Below are 20,839 nucleotides of genomic sequence, written 5' to 3' on the forward strand. Positions count from 1 at the left end.
AGAAGGATTATTGATGTGAGTTATGTGCCATAGGCACGGCTAGAAAAAAAAAAAAAAAAAAAAAAAAAAAAAAAAAAAAAGAAAAGAAAAGAAAAAAGAAGTGAAAAAGAGTTGAAAAGAGGTAAAAAAAAAAAAAGAAAAAAAAAGAGAATTCCAAAGTATTGGTTGTTGAAGTAAGGGTCCAAAACAATGAATTAGGCCCTAAGAGTTGCTTGAATCCTCCCTATTTGTCTAAAAGTTGATTTCTGCATTCTAAGTGAATTCTAAGTCTTAACTTCATGACTTTGCTTGCTATTGCTTAAAGAACTTTTGTTTATCCCTATCTTTTCTTGTTAGCCAATACCCCAAGCCCCGTTACAACCCTTGACTTCTATCTTGAGTGTTGTGCATTTCAATTGTGGAGTTTGAATTTGGTATGAGCATATGGTGTCACTGGTTCTCGCATCTAAGTAGTAGCATTCCATTCATGAGATCATATCTAAACATGTTTAATTACTCCAGAAATTACTTTCTTTGTTACAACGTATGTGAGTACTAGTCTTTCATGTTTACATCAATCTTCTCACATATAACTATTGTAGGGTGTGTAGTCAGAAAATCTGAGTGAAAATTGAGTGCATAACTAGTGAGGAATTGAGGGAATTCTCTAAGGCATGTTACTACATTCAAAATGTGTTTTAATTGATTAAATGCGAACTAGTGAATGGTGGCTATGATTAAGTATGTGCTCGAGGGGAAGGAAGACTAAAAGCTATGTGAGTAATGATCTTTGACATGTCATGTTTTATTGGAAATCCCTGAGGCAAACGTTGGAAGGTTTAGGTTATGTTTTAATTGTTTTGTTTCGTCTTACTTTCTTTAGTTGTTTTGTTTTGCTCGAGGACTAGGACTAGCAAAAGTTAAGTGTGGGGGAATTTGATAGGAGCATATTCATGCGACTTAATTAGCTTGTTCTCGTGCATTTATGTTGTGTTTCCATAGTTATTTTAGTGTTTAAAGTCACTTTTGTGTATTTTCAGATTATAAGGCCAAAGTGTGCAAAGAGATGCAAATTGGAGTCTTTTGGAGCAAAAGAGGAATGAATGAGTTGAAGACTTGAAGAAACGATGAATTCCTACTCAAACGAGGAATCCTACTTCAACAAGGATTCCTACTTGAAATAGGAAAGTTAACCCTAGGTTTCCCGTTTTGGTAACCTTTCCTAATCTTAAACGTCCGTATTTTCTAGCCACTTTGAAGGCCTTGTAGGCACTTTAGGACACAAAATGAAGGCCCTAGGCCCCTTAAACAACCTTGCCGTGCCCTTTTCTCTTCTCTCCTTCCCTTGCCATGCAAGGGGGGCATTTTTGTCCAATGTTGTGCACTTAAACCCTATTTCCCTCTCCTAACCTAAACCCTAGCCACACCTTGCAGCCATCCCCTTTAATTTCTGATTTAATTCCCTAATTCTAGCAGCCTTTAATTTAATTTTAGTTAATAAAAATAAGCTAGGGTTTGAATTTCTGAAACCCTAGGTTTTCCACCATTTAGCCACACCCTAGGGACCTCTCATTATTTTCTTTTCATATTTTTCAGCCACAAAATCATCTCAGCCGTAATTCCCATCCAAAAACCCTAAGCCTTCTAATCTGAGTCGTACCCTTTATTCCACCCTAGTCTCTATTCATTCAATTATTATTCATTCTCTCACATTCACCATCATTGACCCTAAGCTCTCAGCCGCAACCATCCATTCCATTCTCTCCCTTCAATCCGCAGCCACCATCACCCAAATTCCATATTGCCGCAGCCTTCCCACCATTGCAGCCACCATCCACACCTCCATACACCTTCCCATCACCTTGCCGCAACCCTTCACCTCCCTAAATCCATTCCCAACCCAAAATAACATCCAAAAACCCCCTAAACCATCTCTGCCGCAACAAGGAGAAGAAGAAAGAGGAGCTTAAACGCGCAGAAATTCAAGTGGATTCGTTGGGCGTTCTAGGTGTAATCAATCTTTTGTTCTCTATGTTTAATTTCAATTTTGTTTCTCTTTTTGTGAACATGAGAGGCTAAATCCCTAGTTAGCTAGGGGTGATTCGAAACCATGTTTATGCTTGCAATATGAATTGATTACCTTTGGTTGGAATTTCATGAGTTGTGGATTCAATTCGTTTAACTGTTTGATTGATAACTTATTTGTGTATGTTTATTGAGAGTGCACGCTTAATTTTCATACATGAATATGATGCTAGAATATAAATGAGTTTCACCTAATAGTTACAAATTTATATTCACAAGTAGTGGAGGTTGCTTATAAACAATCGCGTTAAATGAATTCTTGGCACTAGTTTCATGCTCATCATAGTAACGAATGCCTCGTCAACACTTATAGTTTTCATGTTGCTTAATGATCTTTGATTGTATCTTTATTGTGCTTTTCACGTAAAGGACTTTTGGAGAATGTTTTGAATTGTGTATGCGCTGTCCCATCCAATTCATTAACTTAAGGAAAACTTGAAGGTTAATTTAAGCGAACCTAATTAACCCGGGGTGTTGAGTTTCATAATTCATCGAAAGACCAACTGAAAATCATCTTGTATGCAAGTGTGGAGAAGAACCTTCTAGCTAGCATTCCATCCATATTTTCATCAAATTCATCTTTATAATCTGTTTTAATTACAATCTGTGCATTTTATTTAATTTCGTCAAAAACTAAATCCCCCTTTACTTTAGTGTTCATTTTAGTTAGAAAGTGTCTTAGTTTGTGTTTCTAAGTGTTTTGATTTAAGTTATTACTCAAATTCGTCCAAATTAGTCAAAGTGCTCAAAACTGCCCAGAAAGTGTTTTTAAGGCAGTTTTGAGTGTTTTGGGGTTGTTTTGAGTCTTTTGGTTTGTTTTAGTGTTTTATTGTTTAGTTTTGCATTCTTTGAGTCTAGTTTATTGTTTTAACCTTTGTTTTACGTTTTTGAGTCAGTTTCCAAGTGATTTAGCAATCCCTCCTAATCCCCGGTCTAGAACGATCCCTACTTATTCATATACTACAATTGTCAAAAGAGGGTTTTAATTTGTGTGCTTATATATTTCGCATCAAAGGGCTTCTACCAATTGAATGTCAAATGCTAGACGCCTCAGCGGGTGGAGCTTTAGTGGACAAAACACCCATGGCCACCAAGACTCTCATTGCCAATCGAGCTTTGAATGCTCAACAATACGAAGGAGTTGGCCAAAGAGACATGCCACGACAGCAACAAGTTAATGAGGTAAGTGCTATTTCCGAACTTCAAAATCAAATGGCTAATCTTACTTCTCTTCTTTCGCAGGTGGTTGAAATACCAAAGGCACAAAATGTGGCTGTTTGTGGCGTGTGCTCCATGAATGGAAATCTCACGGACAAGTGCCCTCAATTGATTGAGAACGGAGGGTGGGAATCTGCCAATGCCGTGGGTTATGGGAACCAAAACCAACCAAGGAGTGATCTTTTCGCTAACACATACAATCCCGGTTGGAGAGATCATCCAAATTTCAAATGGAGGGAGCCACAACAACCTCAACAACAAAGCACATTTAGGCAGCAACCTCCGGGATTCTACGAAAGGCCGTATGCACCCACACAACCCCAAGCACAACCTACCCAATCCAAATCAGGTTCGTCCATAGATAATGAGCAAATTTTTCAATTACTAACTTCTATGGCGCAGGGAATGCAAAATAGGGATAAAAGGGTTGATGAATTGGAGAAGCAAGTAGGGCAGATTGCGGAGTTCATGGGCCAATTCAGAGAGCAAGGCAAGTTGCCTAGCTCGACCATCGTCAATCCAAAATGAGGTTTTGAAACCGCTAAGGCTATCACCTTGAGAAGTGGCAAACAAGTTGGAACGGCCTCACAACCCTCTAATTCAGCCCCAATGGAGGACGAAAAGTTGCAATTTGAGGAGGGGGAGCAAGAACAAGCCACGGCAAGGGTAGGAGACACCATGCCGCAGCCACCCAAACAACCCCATTCAGCTTCCAAGGGTAAGGAGGTTCCAAATTCGATTATTTCTAATGTTATTCCTCCAAATGCACCATTTCCTCGTAGATTCATGCAATCGAAGAAGGAGGAGGCTGAAAAGGACATTTTGGAGACATTTAGAAAAGTCCAAGTCAATATACCACTTTTGGATGCAATTAAGCAAGTTCCAAGGTATGCCAAGTTTTTAAAAGAACTTTGCACCACTAGGAAGAGAATTTTGAACAAAGAGGTTGTAAAGGTAAGTGAAAATGTCTCAGCCATCTTACAACGTAAAATGCCCCCTAAATGCAAAGATCCGGGTAGTTTTACAATTCCTTGTGTTATTGGCAATAATCGTTTTGAACATGCCATGCTAGACTTAGGTGCATCTATTAATGTCATGCCTTACTCAATTTATGCATCTATGAACTTAGGTGAGTTAAAAAATGATGGCGTGGTTATTCAATTGGCCGATAGATCTAATGCCTATCCAAAGGGTGTTTTGGAAGATGTTTTAGTGCAGGTCAATCATTTAATCTTTCCGGCTGATTTTTATGTGCTTGTGAAATGGAAGACTCAGTTCATTCTCCACCCTTGCCACTCCTACTTGGGAGACCATTCATGAAAACAGCTCAAACAAAGATTGATGTGGCCAAGGGAGTATTAACAATGGAGTTTGGTGGTGATATAATTAAATTCAATGTTTATGACTCTATTAAGAAGCCTAATGATGTTCGTTCTTGTTTTGCCATTGATGTGCATAAGGATATAGGGCATGAACAATCCACACCTATCAAGAATGATGCATCAAGAACCACCATTGAAGAGGGAATTGGAGTGGTTGCCCTAAAACCACCCAATCTGGCCGAGAGTAGCCATAGTGACATTGTTGATAGGGCTACCACTTTTGAGCTTCCATCACGATATGTTTGTAAGTCTCCAACCCCAATTCCAATTCCTATTTCAACTAATAGGTTGTTACCTTCTTTGGTGCAGGTACCCAATCGATTTCAAGATGGTGGGAGCATTTACATGGACTTTAGGAACCAAAACACCATAATCGGGGAGGATCACTATCCCCTCCCATTCATTGAGCCGTACTATGAGCACGTTGAGAAGCATGCCATGGAGGACATACCCCTCCATGCCATGGGTACTACTAGTGAAGCTTAGCATGGCGTATTCGTCCGGCTGGAAGACGTTAAAGCAAGCGCTTCTTGGGAGGCAACCCATGTATTCGACAAGGAGAAGATGGAACTTCCACTCCAAACCCAGATTTGCGTTTCTAAACCCTTCTCCTTGCTCTTTATTTTATCATGCTTAGTTGCTTATTATTTGTTTGCTTTTTATGTGAGTCTTTGTGTGAAACATTGAGGACAATGTTTAATTTAAGTGTGGGGGGGTAAACAAGTGTTTTTATGCAAAATTCGTGGGATTCTATCACCTATCACTTCTAATGTTGTTTCTCACTGTTTTTAAGTGTTTTTAGTGCGTTTTAAGCTGTTTTAGTGTGTTTTGAAGTAAAAATCCGAAAATTTGGAAAAAATTGAAAAAATGTTTTCAAAAAAGCCAAAAAGAGTTGTTTTTGTGTGTTTGTTTGTGTCTTAGGGTACCTTCCAACACAATGATGAGGATTTGGTTTTTAATGCATGACTGTTAAAGAGAGTTACAAACAATGATGGAAGCTTGATTTGCTCTTTGGTTTATGCTTGGTTGTAGTTATAGTTTACGAATTCACATGTAATCACAAAGGATCAAATCAGTTTTTGTAACATGCTTGAAGGAAGGAACTCAAACAAACGCTACATCCCTGAGAGACTTGAGCCTAAACGTTTATTTGGAGAGTTATTAATCTGTGAATTCTTGTTTTCTAAAGTCGTTGCATGATCTCATTATTCATTGCTTGGTTGCTACTTAGAATGCGTTTCATCACTATAGTTCCAAATACTAGAACTCATACCCGTTTTATTCAAAGCATGAAATTGATTAGCATAACAAATAACAAGATGAAGTTGTGTAGTAGTCACCACCACAGCCAAATAGTCGAATCCACCCTTGTCATTTGTATTGTAGGTTTAAACCCCTTTGAGCCTTATTTAGCCTATTTTCTTGTTAACCACATCATCCTCACCTAGCCTAGAATAGGACTTTCCATACCCTTGTTCTTGAAGTATAGTGGAGCATAACTTAGAAGGAATTCCTTTTGAGTGACATTTGTGCAGAAAACAAGTGTGGGGGAAGGGATTTTATGAGTGTGTGTGTGCCAACGTCTTGAAAGAGGCACGAGAAAAGAAAAAGAAAGAAAAAACGAAAGAAAAAACAAATGTGAAAAAGCAAAAATAAAGGAAAAAAAAAAGGTGTGAAAAAGAAGAAAAAGAAGAAGAAAAGAAAGAAAAGAAGTGAAAATAAGTGAGAATGAACTCATAAGTGTTGATTGTTGAAGAAAGGGTCCAAAAAGTTTGAATATGGCCCTAAGTTTTGTGTGTTTCTCCCTTGGGTGATCAAAGTTGACTCCTGCGTTCTAAAGGGAATTCTAAGTGCCTAATTCAATATTGTGCTCACTATTGCTTTAAGAATGTTTGTTTATCCTTTACCTTTCGTTGTTAGCCAATACCCTAGCCCGTTACAACCCTTTGACTTCTATCTTGATTGTTATGTGTTTCAATATGTGGAGTTTAAAATGGGTTTGAGCATATGGTATCTCTGGTTGTCGCGTCTAAGTAGTGGCATTCTATTCATGAGATCATATTTATACATGTTGATAATTCCAGAAAATGCTTTCCTTGTTATAACATATGTGAGTGTTCGTCTACATGTTTACATCAATCTTCTCACATATACCTAGTGTAGGGAGTGTAGTCAGAAAATCTGTGTGAAAATTGAGAGTACATCTGGAAAGGAATTGAGGGAATTCTCTAAGGCATGTTACTACATTCAAAATGTTGTTTTAATTGATTAAATGCGAGCTAGTGAATGGTGACTATGATTAAGTATGATCGAGGGTAAGGATTGCTTAAATCTATGTGAGTGGTGATCTTTGACATGTTATGTTTCATTGGAAATCCCTGAGGCAAATGTTGGAAGGTTTAGATTGTTTGTTTTGTTACTTTTGTTTGTTTGTTTTGCTCGAGGACTCGCAAAAGATAAGTGTGGGGGAATTTGATAGGAGCATATTTAGGCTACTTAACTAGCTTATTCTTGTGCATTTGTGCTATTATTTCTTAGTTAATGTCGTATTACCACTCAATTTCGTGCGTTTGTAGGTCCTATGGGTTAAAGTATCAAGAAAGTGCATTTTGGTGCATTTTGGAGCTATTTTGGACACTATGTGGATAGCTTACATACGGGCCAACATGGATGGACGAATTTGGACTTCAAGAAGTTGGAAATGTGATAAGAAGAGGAAGGAACTAAGCTAAGGACAAAGGGGATAAGGAAGGAGATCAAAAGAGGAAACATTATCCAAAACCTTATCTAACCTTATCCAACATGATCCAAAACATTATCCAAACCTTATCTCATATTATCCTATCCAAACCTTATCATGTCTTAATCCTAATTGCAAGGGGACCTAAATGGATAATTCTAGAACCTATTTCTAGAAGCATCCTATTCTAGAAGGCCTAAATCTGCCACAAAACCTATTCTTTCTAGAAACCCTAGAAAAGTGGCGCCCCAAACCTTTCTAGAAGGCTTTGCCTTGCCTTGCAAGCCAAGCAACCCTCTCCCCTAAATCTGCCGCACCTTCCTAGGCCCAATTCCTTTAGGATTCTGATTTTCAAGGCCTAATCCTTGTGGATTTGGGTATACAAATCCTTTTATAAAGCTATGTGGGCCAAAACCTCCTCCTAAGTGGATTTGATTAACCATAGCCGAACCCTAGGGCCCTAGTCCACTAAATCTGTTAAGCCTAACCCTAATCTACTTAACCCTAGGACTATATAAACTTAATTGCAGCCAAAAATTCGTACAACCCCCTTCTGCTATTCAGAAACCCTTGTGCCGCACCTCCATTCTCCATTCTTGACCTCCATACACCTCCCTACACATCCATACACATCTACCGCACCCTTCCCACCATAATCAACCATCCTCCATCCCTCTAAACAAGAAAACACCATCCAAACCCCCCAATTCCACCACACACATCTTGTGCCGCAGCAAGGAGGAGGAGGAAGAGCCAAACCGTGCATCAAATCCATCTTGGAATTGCTGAGCGTTTAGGTGTAATCTTTCTTATGATTTCTATGTTTAAATTCAATACTTTTTGTTGTGCAAGCATGAGGAACTAATCCCCTTTTTGGCTAAGGGGAATTTCGAAACCATGGTTATATTTGCATGATGATTTGATTACTTTCAGTTGTGATTTCATGAATGATGAATTCAATTTACTTATCTGTTTTAATTAAAACTTGTTTATGTATATGAATTGAGAGTGCGCACTTAATTTGCATGCATAAATATGATGCTAGGGTATAAGGAAACTTCACCTAATCGTTGGGAACTTATATTCATGAGTAGTTAAGATTGTTGGTCACAATTATGTTAAGTAAATTCTTGGCATAAGTATCATGCGCTTTCATAGTTACGAATGCCTCGTCAACACCTATGATTTCCATAGAACCTAATGATCTTTGATTGTCTTTCTATTATGCGCTTTCATATAGAAAACTTTTAAGGAATAATTTGATTGCAATGCGCTAATTCCATTCAATTCAATGACCTAAGGGAAATCTGAGAGTTAATTTAAGCGTACCTAATTAACTTGGGGTGTTGAGGTTCATAATTCATCGAATAAGCAACTGAAGATTGTGTTGTATGCAAGTATGCCATGTGTGGAGAAAAACCTCCTAGCCATCTCACCATCCACTTAATTTTATCAATTTCGTCCAAATCTGCCTATTTTACATATTTGTTTTGTTTGTTTGATTTTCGTCAAAAACCAAATCCCCCATTGTCTTAGAGTGTCTAATTGGTCCAAATATGTTTTAGATTGTGTTTTTAAGAGTTTTGAGTCAAGTTAGAACCAATTTTCGTCCAAGTTTGTGTTTAGGCTCAAAACTGCCCAGATTGTGTTTTTAAGGCAGTTTTGAGTGTTTTTAGCCTATTTTGAGTCTTGTGAACGTGTGGGAGTCTTTTTTAAGTGAGTTTAAGTGTTTTAAAGGTTAGTTTTATTTATTTGAGTCAGTTTAGAGTGTTTAGCAAGCCCTCCTAATCCTCGGTGTAAGAACGATCCCTACTTATTTATATGCTACAATTGTCAAAAGAGGGTTAATTTGTGTGTTAAGTTAATTTTTGCATCAGTTCTTGAAATGGAAGAGACCACCCATGCTCCATCTTTGCCGATTCTTCTTGGGAGGCCCTTCATGAAGACGGCCCGAACAAAGATAGATGTGTTTAAGGGCACTTTAACAATGGAATTCGATGGGGAAGTGATTGATTTTAATATTTCTGAAACTATGAAATTTCCTAATGATGATCACTCTTGTTTCTCTATTGATATTCTTGATTCTTTGGCGCAGGTACACCTTGATCAATTACATGGAGATGCACTTGAAACGTTCATCGCAAACGGCATAGAAGTGAAGGATCACATGGTTGAGATCATGGCACCCCACGGCACACACTTGCCACCCTATACCGTGGCCTTTGATGATGATGTAATTGAGACCGTGGCAGCCATAGAGTCATTGCCACGGCTCCAAGCTAAGTCCCCTACTCCACTTTCAATTCCAATTTCGACTAATAAGTTGCTTCCTTCTATAGAACAACCACCTACCCTTGAGCTCAAACCGTTGCCAAATCACTTGAAGTATGTGTTCTTGGGCGAGCAAGACACATTGCCCGTCATTATAGCTTCATCACTCACGGCACAAGAGGAGGAGAAATTGGTGAGGGTTCTCAAAGAGCACAAGACGGCTATAGGGTGGACTTTGGCCGATATCAAGGGCATAAGTCCTACCACGTGCATGCATCGAATTCTCTTGGAAGAAGGCGCCAAACCATCAAGGGAAGCCCAACGTCGACTCAACCCACCAATGATGGAAGTAGTGAAGAAGGAAATCATCAAATTGCTTGATTGTGGCGTCATCTATCCTATCTCGGATAGTTGTTGGGTTTCGCCGGTCCAAGTGGTTCCCAAGAAGTCCGGAGTCACGGTGGTGAAGAATGAAGAAGATGAACTTGTGCCTACACGCATTCAAACCGGTTGGAGAGTGTGCATTGACTATAGGAAGCTAAATGCCGCAACAAGGAAATATCACTTTCCCTTGCCATTCATCGATCAAATGCTTGAAAGGTTAGCCGGTCATTCTTTTTATTGCTTTCTTGATGGTTATTCGGGTTATAATCAAATTGTCATAGCGCCGAATGATCAAGAAAAGACCACTTTTACTTGTCCATTTGGTACTTTTGCATATCTTCGTATGACATTTGGTTTATGCAATGCACCGGCCACTTTCCAACGATGCATGGTAAGTATCTTCTCAGATTATGTTGAAAAGATAATTGAAGTATTTATGGACGATTTTAGTGTGTTTGGAGACTCATTTGATGATTGTTTGCATAATCTTACTTTAATCTTGAAAAGATGCGTGGAAACTAACCTTGTTTTGAATTGGGAAAAATGTCATTTTATGGTTAAGCAAGGTATAGTTTTGGGTCATATCATCTCTGAAAAAGGAATTGAAGTTGATAAGTCTAACATAGATCTTGTACGTCACTTACCCTCTCCTACTTCGGTTAGAGAGGTTCGTTCTTTTCTTGGCCATGCAGGATTCTATAGGCGATTTATCAAGGATTTTTCTGAAATTGCACAACCACTATGCCGTCTCCTACAAAAAGAAGTGGCGTTTAAGTTCAACGAGGAGTGTGAGAAGGCATTCAAGCTTCTCAAGGACAAGTTAACCACGGCACCTATCATCCTTCCACCTGATTGGACGTTGCCTTTTGAGCTCATGTGCGATGCATCCGATTATGCAATAGGGGCTGTTTTGGGTCAAAGGAGGAATAAGCAATCCCACGCCATCTACTATGCTTCTAGGACCTTAAATGATGCTCAATTAAACTACTCTACCACTAAAAAAGAACTTCTTGCCGTTGTGTTTGCTTTAGATAAGTTTCGTTCTTATGTACTTGGCACTAAAGTGATTGTATTTTCTGACCATGCAGCTCTTAGGTACTTATTCACTAAAAATGAGGCTAAACCACGGCTCATTAGATGGATGCTTCTTCTCCAAGAGTTTGATATTGAAATTCGAGACAAGAAAGGGAGTGAGAACGTAGTTGCTGACCATTTAAGTCGTTTGGTGTGCAATGAGGACTCCTTACCCATCCAAGAGACTTTCCCTGATGAGCAATTGCTGTCCATTAAGGTATGTGAACCTTGGTATGCCGATTTGGTTAATTTTTTGGTGTCAAAACGTGTTCCAAGTACCCTAGCTAGGCACCAACGTGATAAGTTAAAGAAAGAGTCACAGTTTTATGTATGGGATGACCCCTATTTGTGGAAGTTTTGTGCAGATCAGATTGTGAGTCGTTGTGTGCATGATTGTGAGTTTAATTCGATTTTAACCGTTTATCATACTTATGCTTGTGGTGGACATCTTGGCACACAACGCACTGCCCTTAAAGTATTAGAATGTGGTTTTTATTGGCCAACAATCTTTAAAGATGCTAGAACATTTTGTTTAACTTGTGATCGTTGCCAACGAATGGGAAATATAGGTGCAAGGGACCAAATGCCGCAAACACCCATCTTTAATGTTGAAATTTTTGATGTTTGGGGCATTGATTTCATGGGCCCTTTCCCATCTTCATTTGGTTTTACTTATATTTTGCTTGCGGTGGATTATGTTTCCAAATGGGTGGAAGCCAAGGCCACCCGGACTAATGATTCTAGAGTTGTTGCAGATTTTATAAAGACTAACATTTTTGCTAGATTTGGGATGCCTCGAGTACTTATTAGTGACGGAGGGTCTCACTTTTGCAATCTTATCATTGAAGCACTACTCAAGAAGTATCAAGTCACCCATAAGGTTTCAACACCTTACCATCCCCGAACCAATGGCCAAGCCGAGGTGTTTAATCGAGAAATCAAGCAAATCTTCGAGAAGACCGTTGGACCAACAAGAAAAGATTGGAGTGTGCGTTTGGAGGATGCAGTATGGGCCTATAGGACGGCATACAAGACACCAATAGGCATGTCCCCTTTTCGGCTAGTGTATGGAAAGCCTTGTCATCTCTCCGTGGAGTTGGAACACAAGGCTCATTGGGCGATCAAGACATTCAACATGGACATAGATGCGGCTGGAATACATAGGAAGTTGCAATTGAACGAACTTGAGGAGCTAACACGTGAAGCATATGAGAATGCTTGCATTTACAAGGAAAAGACCAAGGCTTTTCATGACAAGATGATCCGAAGCAAAACATTCTCCATAGGGCAAAAAGTTTTACTTTTTAATTCTCGCTTACGTTTATTTCCTGGTAACTTACGTTCTAAGTGGATTGGACCTTTTGTTGTTACTAATGTTTTTCCATATGGCGCAGTTCAAATCCAAAGCTTGAGGAATGGCCAAGAATTCAAGGTGAATGGGCATCGTTTGAAGCCCTATTATGCAAATGTGGAAGGGCAGATTGTGGAGGATAATACTCTCCATGCTGTGGGCTCTAAGTGAGGCTAAGAAGCATGTTCGTCCGGCTACACGACGTTAAAGCAAGCGCTCCTTGGGAGGCAACCCATGCATTCAACTAGAGAGGATTTGGGCAATTCACCAATTCATGCTACAAAATCAGATTTGCGTTCCTCAATCCCTATCTCTTTACTGTTTTTATGATAGTTAGTTTATATTGTTTGGTTGATTGTGTGTTTTTGTTTGAAACATTGAGGACAATGTTTGATTTAAGTGTGGGGGGGTAAACAAGTGTTTTTGCATGATTTTACATGATTTTCGTGGGATTTTATCACCTATCACTTAGAATGTTGTTTCTCACTGTTTTTAAGTGTTTTAGAGTGTTTTGAAGTGTTTTAATGTCTTTTGATCAGAAAATCCGAAAATTTACAAAACAATTGCAAAACAGTTTTGAAAAACCCAAAAAGAGTTGTTTTAAAGTTGTTTTGTGTGTTTGTTTGTGTCTTAGGTCACCTTCCAACACAATGATGAGGATTTGGTTTTAAATTACATGACTATTAAAGAATGTTGTAAACATGGCTGGAAGTTGATTTATGCTTTGGTTTATGCTTGGTTATGGTTATAGCTTATGAATTCACATGTAATTACAAAGAGAAAATCAGTTTTTGTAACATGCTTGAAGGAAGGAACTCAAACTAAAGCTACATCCTTGTGAGACTTGAGCCTATAACGTTCTTTGGAGAGTATAAATCTGTGATTTCTTGTTTTCTAAAGTCGTTGCATGATCTCATCATTCTTTGCTTGGTTGCTACTTGGAATGCATTTCATTATAGTTCCAAATACTAGAACTCATGCCCATTTCAATCAAAGCATGATATTGATTGCATAACATACAATAAGATGAAGTTGTTAGTCAAGCCAAAGCCAAAAAGCCTATCCCTTTTCACATGTATTGTAGGATTACCCCTTTTGAGCCTTATCAAGCCTATTTTCTTTGTTAGCCACATTATCCTTACCTAGCCTAGATTAGGACTTCCCATACCCTTGTTCTTAAAGGATAGTGAAGCATGACTTAGAATGAACTCCTTTTGATCAATATATTGCAGAAAAAGAGTGTGGGGGAAGATAATAGGGCACGGCAAAGAAGAAAATAAAAGAAAAAATTCGTGGAAAAAAATAAAAGAAAATAGAAAAGTGGTGAAAAGAAAGAAAAGAGTTGAAAAATAAGTGAGAATGCTCTCACAAGTGTTGGTTATTGAAGGAGGGGTCCAAAAGAGTGAATTTGACCCTAGTTCGTGCATGAATCTTCCCTTGTGTTTAAAAGTTGATTTCTGCCATTAAAAGTGAGTTTAAGTGTCAATTTCATTACTTTGCTTCCTATTGCTTTAAGAACCTTTGTTTTTCTTTACCTTTCTTTGTTAACCAATACCCTTAACCCCGTTACAACCCTCAACTTCTATCTTGATGTTATGTGTTCAATATGTGGAGTTTGAATTTGGTATGAGCATATGGAATCACTGGTTCTCGTTCTAAGTAGTAGCATTCCATTCATGAGATCATATTCATGTCATTGTCGTAAATCCAGAAAATGCTTTCTTTGATATAACATATGTGAGTGTTAGAATTCATATTTACATCAATCTTCTCACATCTACCTAGTGTAGGGTGTGGAGTTAGAAAATCTGTGTGAAAATTGAGTGCATTCTAGTAAGGAATTGAGGGAATTCTCTAAGGCATGTTACTACATTCAAAATGTTGTTTTAATTGATTAAATGTGAACTAATAAGTGGTAACTATGATTAAATGTTTGTTGAAGTGTAAAGTAAGCTAAATGTCGTGGGAATGATGTTCTATATTGTGTCATGTTCGTTTGAAATCCCTGAGATACTGAAGGGAAATCTATGAGATTCATGTGGGATTTCTAGTGACTAGCATGCATATACAATTCAAAATTTATATATACGAAAGCAACGGAAGCATGTCATACATTTTATCAAAGCTATAGTCATGCAAATCCCCTTCAAGATGCATAGGTTTATATAAGATGCATCAAAACAAAATTTATAAGAAGAACAAACTAGAGGTTTAGTTTTATACCTCTTGATCTAGATCTTAGACCAAGGATGGACCACCTCCAAGATCTTTGCTCCTCAAACTCCTTGAGCCTAGCCTTCCTCCTTTCTTCCTCCACTTTGTATAGTAAGTGCTCCTAGGTTCTCTTCAAGTTTCCAAAGATATGAAAACCTCTAAAGATCCTCACCCACTTTGTAATGAGAAAGATGAAGGAATAACCAAAAGGGTGTATAGATGATTAGTTAAATCACCCCCTTGGTGGCCGGCCCTTTGTGTTCAAGAGAGAGAGCTTTTCTTTTTCTCTTTTGTTGTTTTAGAACACATCAAAAACCCTAATCCATCTTTCACTATAATGTTCCTTTTATTACATAAAGAAACAAGTCAACAATTGACCTTCTCTCTCTCCCTCTCTTTGGCCGGCCATATGTGTTTGGTTTGGGCTTTGGGCTTTTAATTATTTCAAGTCATCCAATGCTTGAATAAAAGCCCAATGGGTTTTGGCCCAATGGGCCTAATTAAACCCGAACGTTTCTATAAGCCCAAAACGATCTTTATCGCTTTTATGATTTCTTTAGACTTTCTAAATTAATCAAAACACTTAATTAATCCAATTAATTATTTCCTTCATCCATTAGTTACTCACTACAAGAGTGTATTGGTGAACAATCTTTTAGGTTCTAATTAGCAAGGCAGTGAGGTGATTGGTACCAATCCAATTGATTATCCAATCACTTAGTGAATTAAAACTTACTTTTAATTCACCTTCCTTTTGATGACTACATTTAATTATCTAGAAGAACTCACAAGCCATGAGTGACATCTAACCATATATCATGGCTACCCAAGCTAATGTAGAAGTTTATTCGGAGAACCTATTCAGTTGGAATTACAATGTAATTCGATCCTTCTCTAAAACAATACTCTCAATCACATCACTAGGGTATGGATTTATAATGTCAAACCCCTAATGTGATTATTCCTTCTTATACGATTCAATTGAGACGTATAGGAACGCTTTCCTTTATTACGCTCGATACTTCGGCCGAAGATTCCCGAATCATATCTTAGAGTATTCATCCTTTCTTATCGAGGATTAGAGATTCCTTGTTGCGCATTCACTTGCCTTCATGGCTAAGTGGCTTAACCCCAACGATGCCTTGGACACTCGCGTATGGAATGACTTTAACATAATCAAAGATTAAGTACTTAACCACAAGACAACGACGATGCCTCAGGTCAAAGGATTACTTACATTATTCCAACCATTAGAGTTACTTGCTTGACATGTGAGTAGACCTCCATGCAAGTACTCTCGTTCGATTGTGTTCAGTGAACTCATTCCCTTAATGAGCACCTACATGCTTGTCTTAGTGTCGCTACACGAATGGGATGAGACTTTCCATCCTTCCAATTGAAGCAGACATAGTATGTACCGGTCTATGGATTGTCAGTATCCCTCCGACAATCCTTATGACCAAGAACCTTTTTGGACATGATGGTTATGAGAAGAAGGTCTCTGTAATCTAACATCATTAGGTTACTTCTTCCATCGATCCATTGTCCATGGATTCACTATTTAGGACATATTTTGTTCATTGAGATAGTCCTAATTAGTATCTTTGCCTTCCGATGTATAAGAGTCATATATACATCAATTCATTGTCCTGAAAGGTTTCTTCCAAAGATTGACTTTCAGGGCATATTTCCAACAATCTCCCACTTGCACTAAAGTCAATCACTAGTGTATCTTATACATGCTAGTTGAGTGAGCTTATGCTCGTAGGTTAACTTGGTTATGTATTAGTCACCTTTTAATTTAAAAGGGATTTACTTATCAAATGTTTCTAAAACATTTTGATGATGTCTCTTTCTTGTGTTCGAATACTTTGATGAGACCTTGATTCCATGGCTTGAGCTATCGCCCCATTACGTCGTAGTATCCTACTAACGACCTTATGGTTTGGATTCAATCATTGGTTCTAAAAGAACCCCTTCCTTTCAAAACACCTTTTGAAGCAGTTTCTAAAACAATATATCGACATGTATTTTGTTTGTATACTTTATACAAACTTTGCTCCAACCTTGAGACCATTGTAGTACGATACTAACAATACATTCATATGATTAGTACTTCATCCATTATGAAGTTCCATTTGTTAAAATGGGTTATTTTCACTTTGGTTCGTAACCTAAGTGAATGCACGCTTCCAAAGTCCCACTCTGATGTTCTTTTCTTAAAGGCAATAATACTCTATCAGTTGCTTTGGTTCTGATCCTGGGATATAGTAATATCTTAAAGTGATAACCCATGGTTTTTCACTTTTGGATATCTACTCACAAGTCCATACATGTGTCCCTTTTTGTGATTTTATGACACATTCATTATAAGGGTTATGAAAGTGATTTTCTATCATATAGTAAAATGCTTTCTTAAATCTTCAACATTTGAGATTTAATTTCCCCATATAACTTCCTTGAGATAGCCTTTGTTATATCAATAAGTCCAATTCAAGTCTATACTTAAAATTAACCGTGTCATGTCTTGTCATTTTTCGAGTAACATCTAGGTTTGATCAAGTCTATCAAAATAGACTTCATTCATATCTTGTTGCTCAAATTATGACATCACTCCCATTGGGCTTGTTGTAACTTAGCATTCATTCAAAACTTAACACTTAAATTTTTCTTGATTTGAATGCATATTGCTCCCACTAACTTGTTTTGGATCTATTGACAATCATTGAGATCCATTAGCTTATTAATGATGTCTCAACAATTTTGAGACTATCAACAATACTAGCTAACACAAGTTATTTAAATGAATCATTTAAATGGTGTCATACACCATTCTTCAAGTTTTAGTCATACTAAGACTTTAATGTAGTCATATAAGAATTATCCAAGTCTTTAGTGAAAGCAAGGCTTCTACTAAGGATATAGAAACTCAACCATTCCTTCTAGGTGGTTGATATAATTCTTTATCAAAAAACTACATGGAGCGTTATAGTTACATAAGGTGACGAATTCGGATTGTCTTGTTGTTAAACTATATGTTGTGACTCATTTTGAAACTATTCCCTTTTGTTTCATCAACTTGTCCATATGCTTTGTAATTTAGCTTGTTCTCATAAAAGAGAATGTGGACAACTCCCAACATATAACCATTTTATGCTAGGTTGACGAAACCTACATTCAAAGACTATTCTTTAGAATGTTACACAACATAGAATATTAATGTTTTGTAGAGCTTGAGTCTTTTAACAATTAAAATTATAAACTCTCAATAATAGTCAAGTACTATTATTATTTAGACAACTATAAACCAATCATATTCAAGTTTATATCCAATTTTATCACCTCCCACTATTTCTCATGACTTTAATGAGAAATCATTTCATACATTCAAAAATTGTATAAACGTGGAGTATACGGGTTGAGGACATTGTGTAGTAGCTTTAAAACCTTTCAAGCTCATTTGTTTCACTCTTCACTAAGTTGATGTCTTGTTATTAAGTGACTAAAACCTTTAAACATTTTATTGATTTAGACACTTAAATTTTTGGTTTAAACACACTTGACATTTTAAAACAATTTTAAGAATGTCCAATTAATTGTTCAAAACTACTAATTGAATCAAGAGTGATCTTGATTATTGTGGTTTAAGTGATAACCATATAAGAAACGTTTTTCTTATTTCTAATATCATTATTATCATGTATCTTATCTAGGATACAACAAGACAATCTTCAATTCATAACATTACTTTAAGGAAATATTTTAGAAGGCATTCGTCATATTACATTAATATGATAACACAAACATTCACAATGTTTAACTTAAAAGGAATTATCTCTAAACATTTAGAGACTTATTTAAGTACCTTTAAACATTTAGGCATTAATAGTGGTCTTCCATCATATGAAGCCACATAATAAGTTCTTAACACAATAAGAAAGTTTAAAGACAATCTTTAAATGCCTAAACAAACTTCCCAAGTAGTAAGCAAAAACATGGTGACCGAACCCTTCTCCACTCTTTTATTTGCTTGTTCCTCTTCTACTTAGCTCCTCCACCTATATACAATTATATAAGTGATTAGCACTTTATATCAAATATAAATATTTAGAAGATCTAACAATTAGAATTGAAGATAAGAACATAAACCATACCTTGTGGCTTGTCCTTAAGAGTTGCAAGGTATAACCTGCAATTCCTCTTCCAATGTCCCTCCTTTCCACAGTGGTGGCAAGCCCCCTTGGGCTCCATTGCCTTCTTTTTCTTCACTCCCCCTTTCGGTTTAAGAGTGGGTGACTTCTTCTCCTTCCCTTTGCCTTTGCCTTGCGGCTTAGACTTGGAAGAGGATGGCTTGTTGTAGGCTACTGCAGAAGTCCCTACAACGTTCTCTTTCATCATAGTTTTCTCAGCAGTTACTAACATGTTTAGTAACTCAGAGAGAGTATGATCCATCTTATTCATGTTGTAGTTCATTACGAACTGCGAAAATGAATCAGGAAGAGAAGCCAATATAAAGTCCTGGGCCAATTCCCCGTCAAGTGGAGTACCTAGGTTCTCCAGTTGTTCTATGAATCCTATCATCTTCAGTACATGTTGATGCACTGGAGCCCCTTTGACCATCTTGGTCTTCACAAGTTCACAAACAGTGTTAAAGCGACGGTTGCGCGTCCCTTCACCATATAACTCCGTAAGATGGAGTATTATGGAAAATGCACTGTCCATGCCCTCGTGCTGTCTCTGTAGCTCCTCATTCATGGAAGCCAACAGATAGCACTTGGCTTGTGTATCATCCTCAACATGCTTGTCATACTTAGCACGTTCATCCTCTGTGGCTTCAGGGCCAAGAGGTATGTCAGGAAGAGGCTTATCAAGTACGTAAATAATCTTCTCCAATGTTAGGAGAATCTTGACATTACGATACCATGATGGGAAATTGTGCCCCTCTAGGCAATGTTTGTCGAGTATTTTCGCGAATGTGCTTCCAACCATATCTAAATACATAAACAATAATATAAATTAGTTTGATTGTTGATTAAGTCACACGATTCGGGTCTTTGAACCGAATGACACCACCCACCATTTTTGGCAAATTCCATATCCCTCAAATAGAATCCGAGAGTTATGTTGAACTCTTAGCGGGGTATGGGAGACTCACCATTACCAAGCCCACCTCAGAATTATATCATGTTGGTTAGCAAAAATAATGATGAGAGAATAACACTTTATTCATTTACAACTCTTGTAATTACCCATCTAGTTTGGCCTCTAGAGAATGAATGCCTCAGAATTATATCATGTTGGCACCATTGCACTTAGTTAAGTTATTCCCACCATGCTTAGTTTATGTAGAGGTTCAAGCACAACCTCAGAATTATATCATGTTGGTCATACTCGTTGTCTACACTCACCTCATCATATGTTTATGGACTCCTCCTGGATGTAAGCCCATACTTTGTACTTCCCCATTATAGGGTGAAGTCGGTGCATGAGTCACAAACGATTGGAGCCCACCACGGTGGAAGGCCTACGAAGAAATGTTCAAAGCATCTCTCGCTTATCAACTTAATATTCTTTGTTGGTTGAGGGATTTTAAGGTCTCATCAATTTTATTTATTTAAACATATTCAAATAAATTGTCCTATTACAACTACTAGTCCAAAGTTAATGAAATTAGTAGCATATGATATCCCCACTATTCGTTTTCATAAAACAAATCAATATCAAAACATTTTTCAAAATATTGGAGATATATATAACTACTAATTGAAATCATTATAGTTTAGTAGCGTATGATACTCCCACTATTTGTTTTGAGAAAAACAAATCAATATCAAAAACGAATTTTTCAAATATTGGAAGTAACTACTACTACTACGGTTTTTGCAATCCTTTGAAATTGGACTTTATAGTTATCTTAGGCTCTTGGATGACCATGGACTTATTGGGTTATTGCAACAACGAGCCAACATTGTTGAATAAGATCTCAGGGAGGTTGTGTCATTTTAATTACGTGCTTTTCAATTCAATTAAAACATTTTTGATTGAGCCATTAGAAATGAAAGACAATGATTCATTGCTAATTAGGGCGTTGGACCCATTTAATCTTTTTATCTCATGTCAAAACCCTCTTTTAAATATGTC

General features: G+C 37.4%; 1 protein-coding gene across 3 annotated transcripts in view; it reads right to left on the reverse strand.

Annotated features, from left to right (window-relative positions):
* Positions 1 to 19,886, reverse strand: part of LOC137710039 (uncharacterized) — an 82,188-nt gene extending 62,302 nt beyond the window's left edge. For 2 of the 3 annotated variants that reach the window (XM_088680800.1, XM_088680798.1), the window contains exon 1: positions 18,853 to 19,886. In XM_088680800.1, the coding sequence (XP_088536926.1) occupies positions 18,853 to 19,699 (847 nt within the window). In that variant the 5' untranslated portion in view covers positions 19,700 to 19,886. Of the gene's footprint in view, positions 1 to 18,572; positions 18,757 to 18,852 lie in introns of those variants that run through there. The other variant, XM_068448999.2, reaches the window with a different exon arrangement.
* Positions 19,887 to 20,839: the final 953 nt, after the last annotated feature.

Source organism: Pyrus communis, chromosome 12 (assembly GCF_041283825.1).
Source record: "Pyrus communis isolate YQ-2024b chromosome 12, ASM4128382v1, whole genome shotgun sequence".
NCBI classification, from domain to species: Eukaryota; Viridiplantae; Streptophyta; class Magnoliopsida; order Rosales; family Rosaceae; genus Pyrus; species Pyrus communis.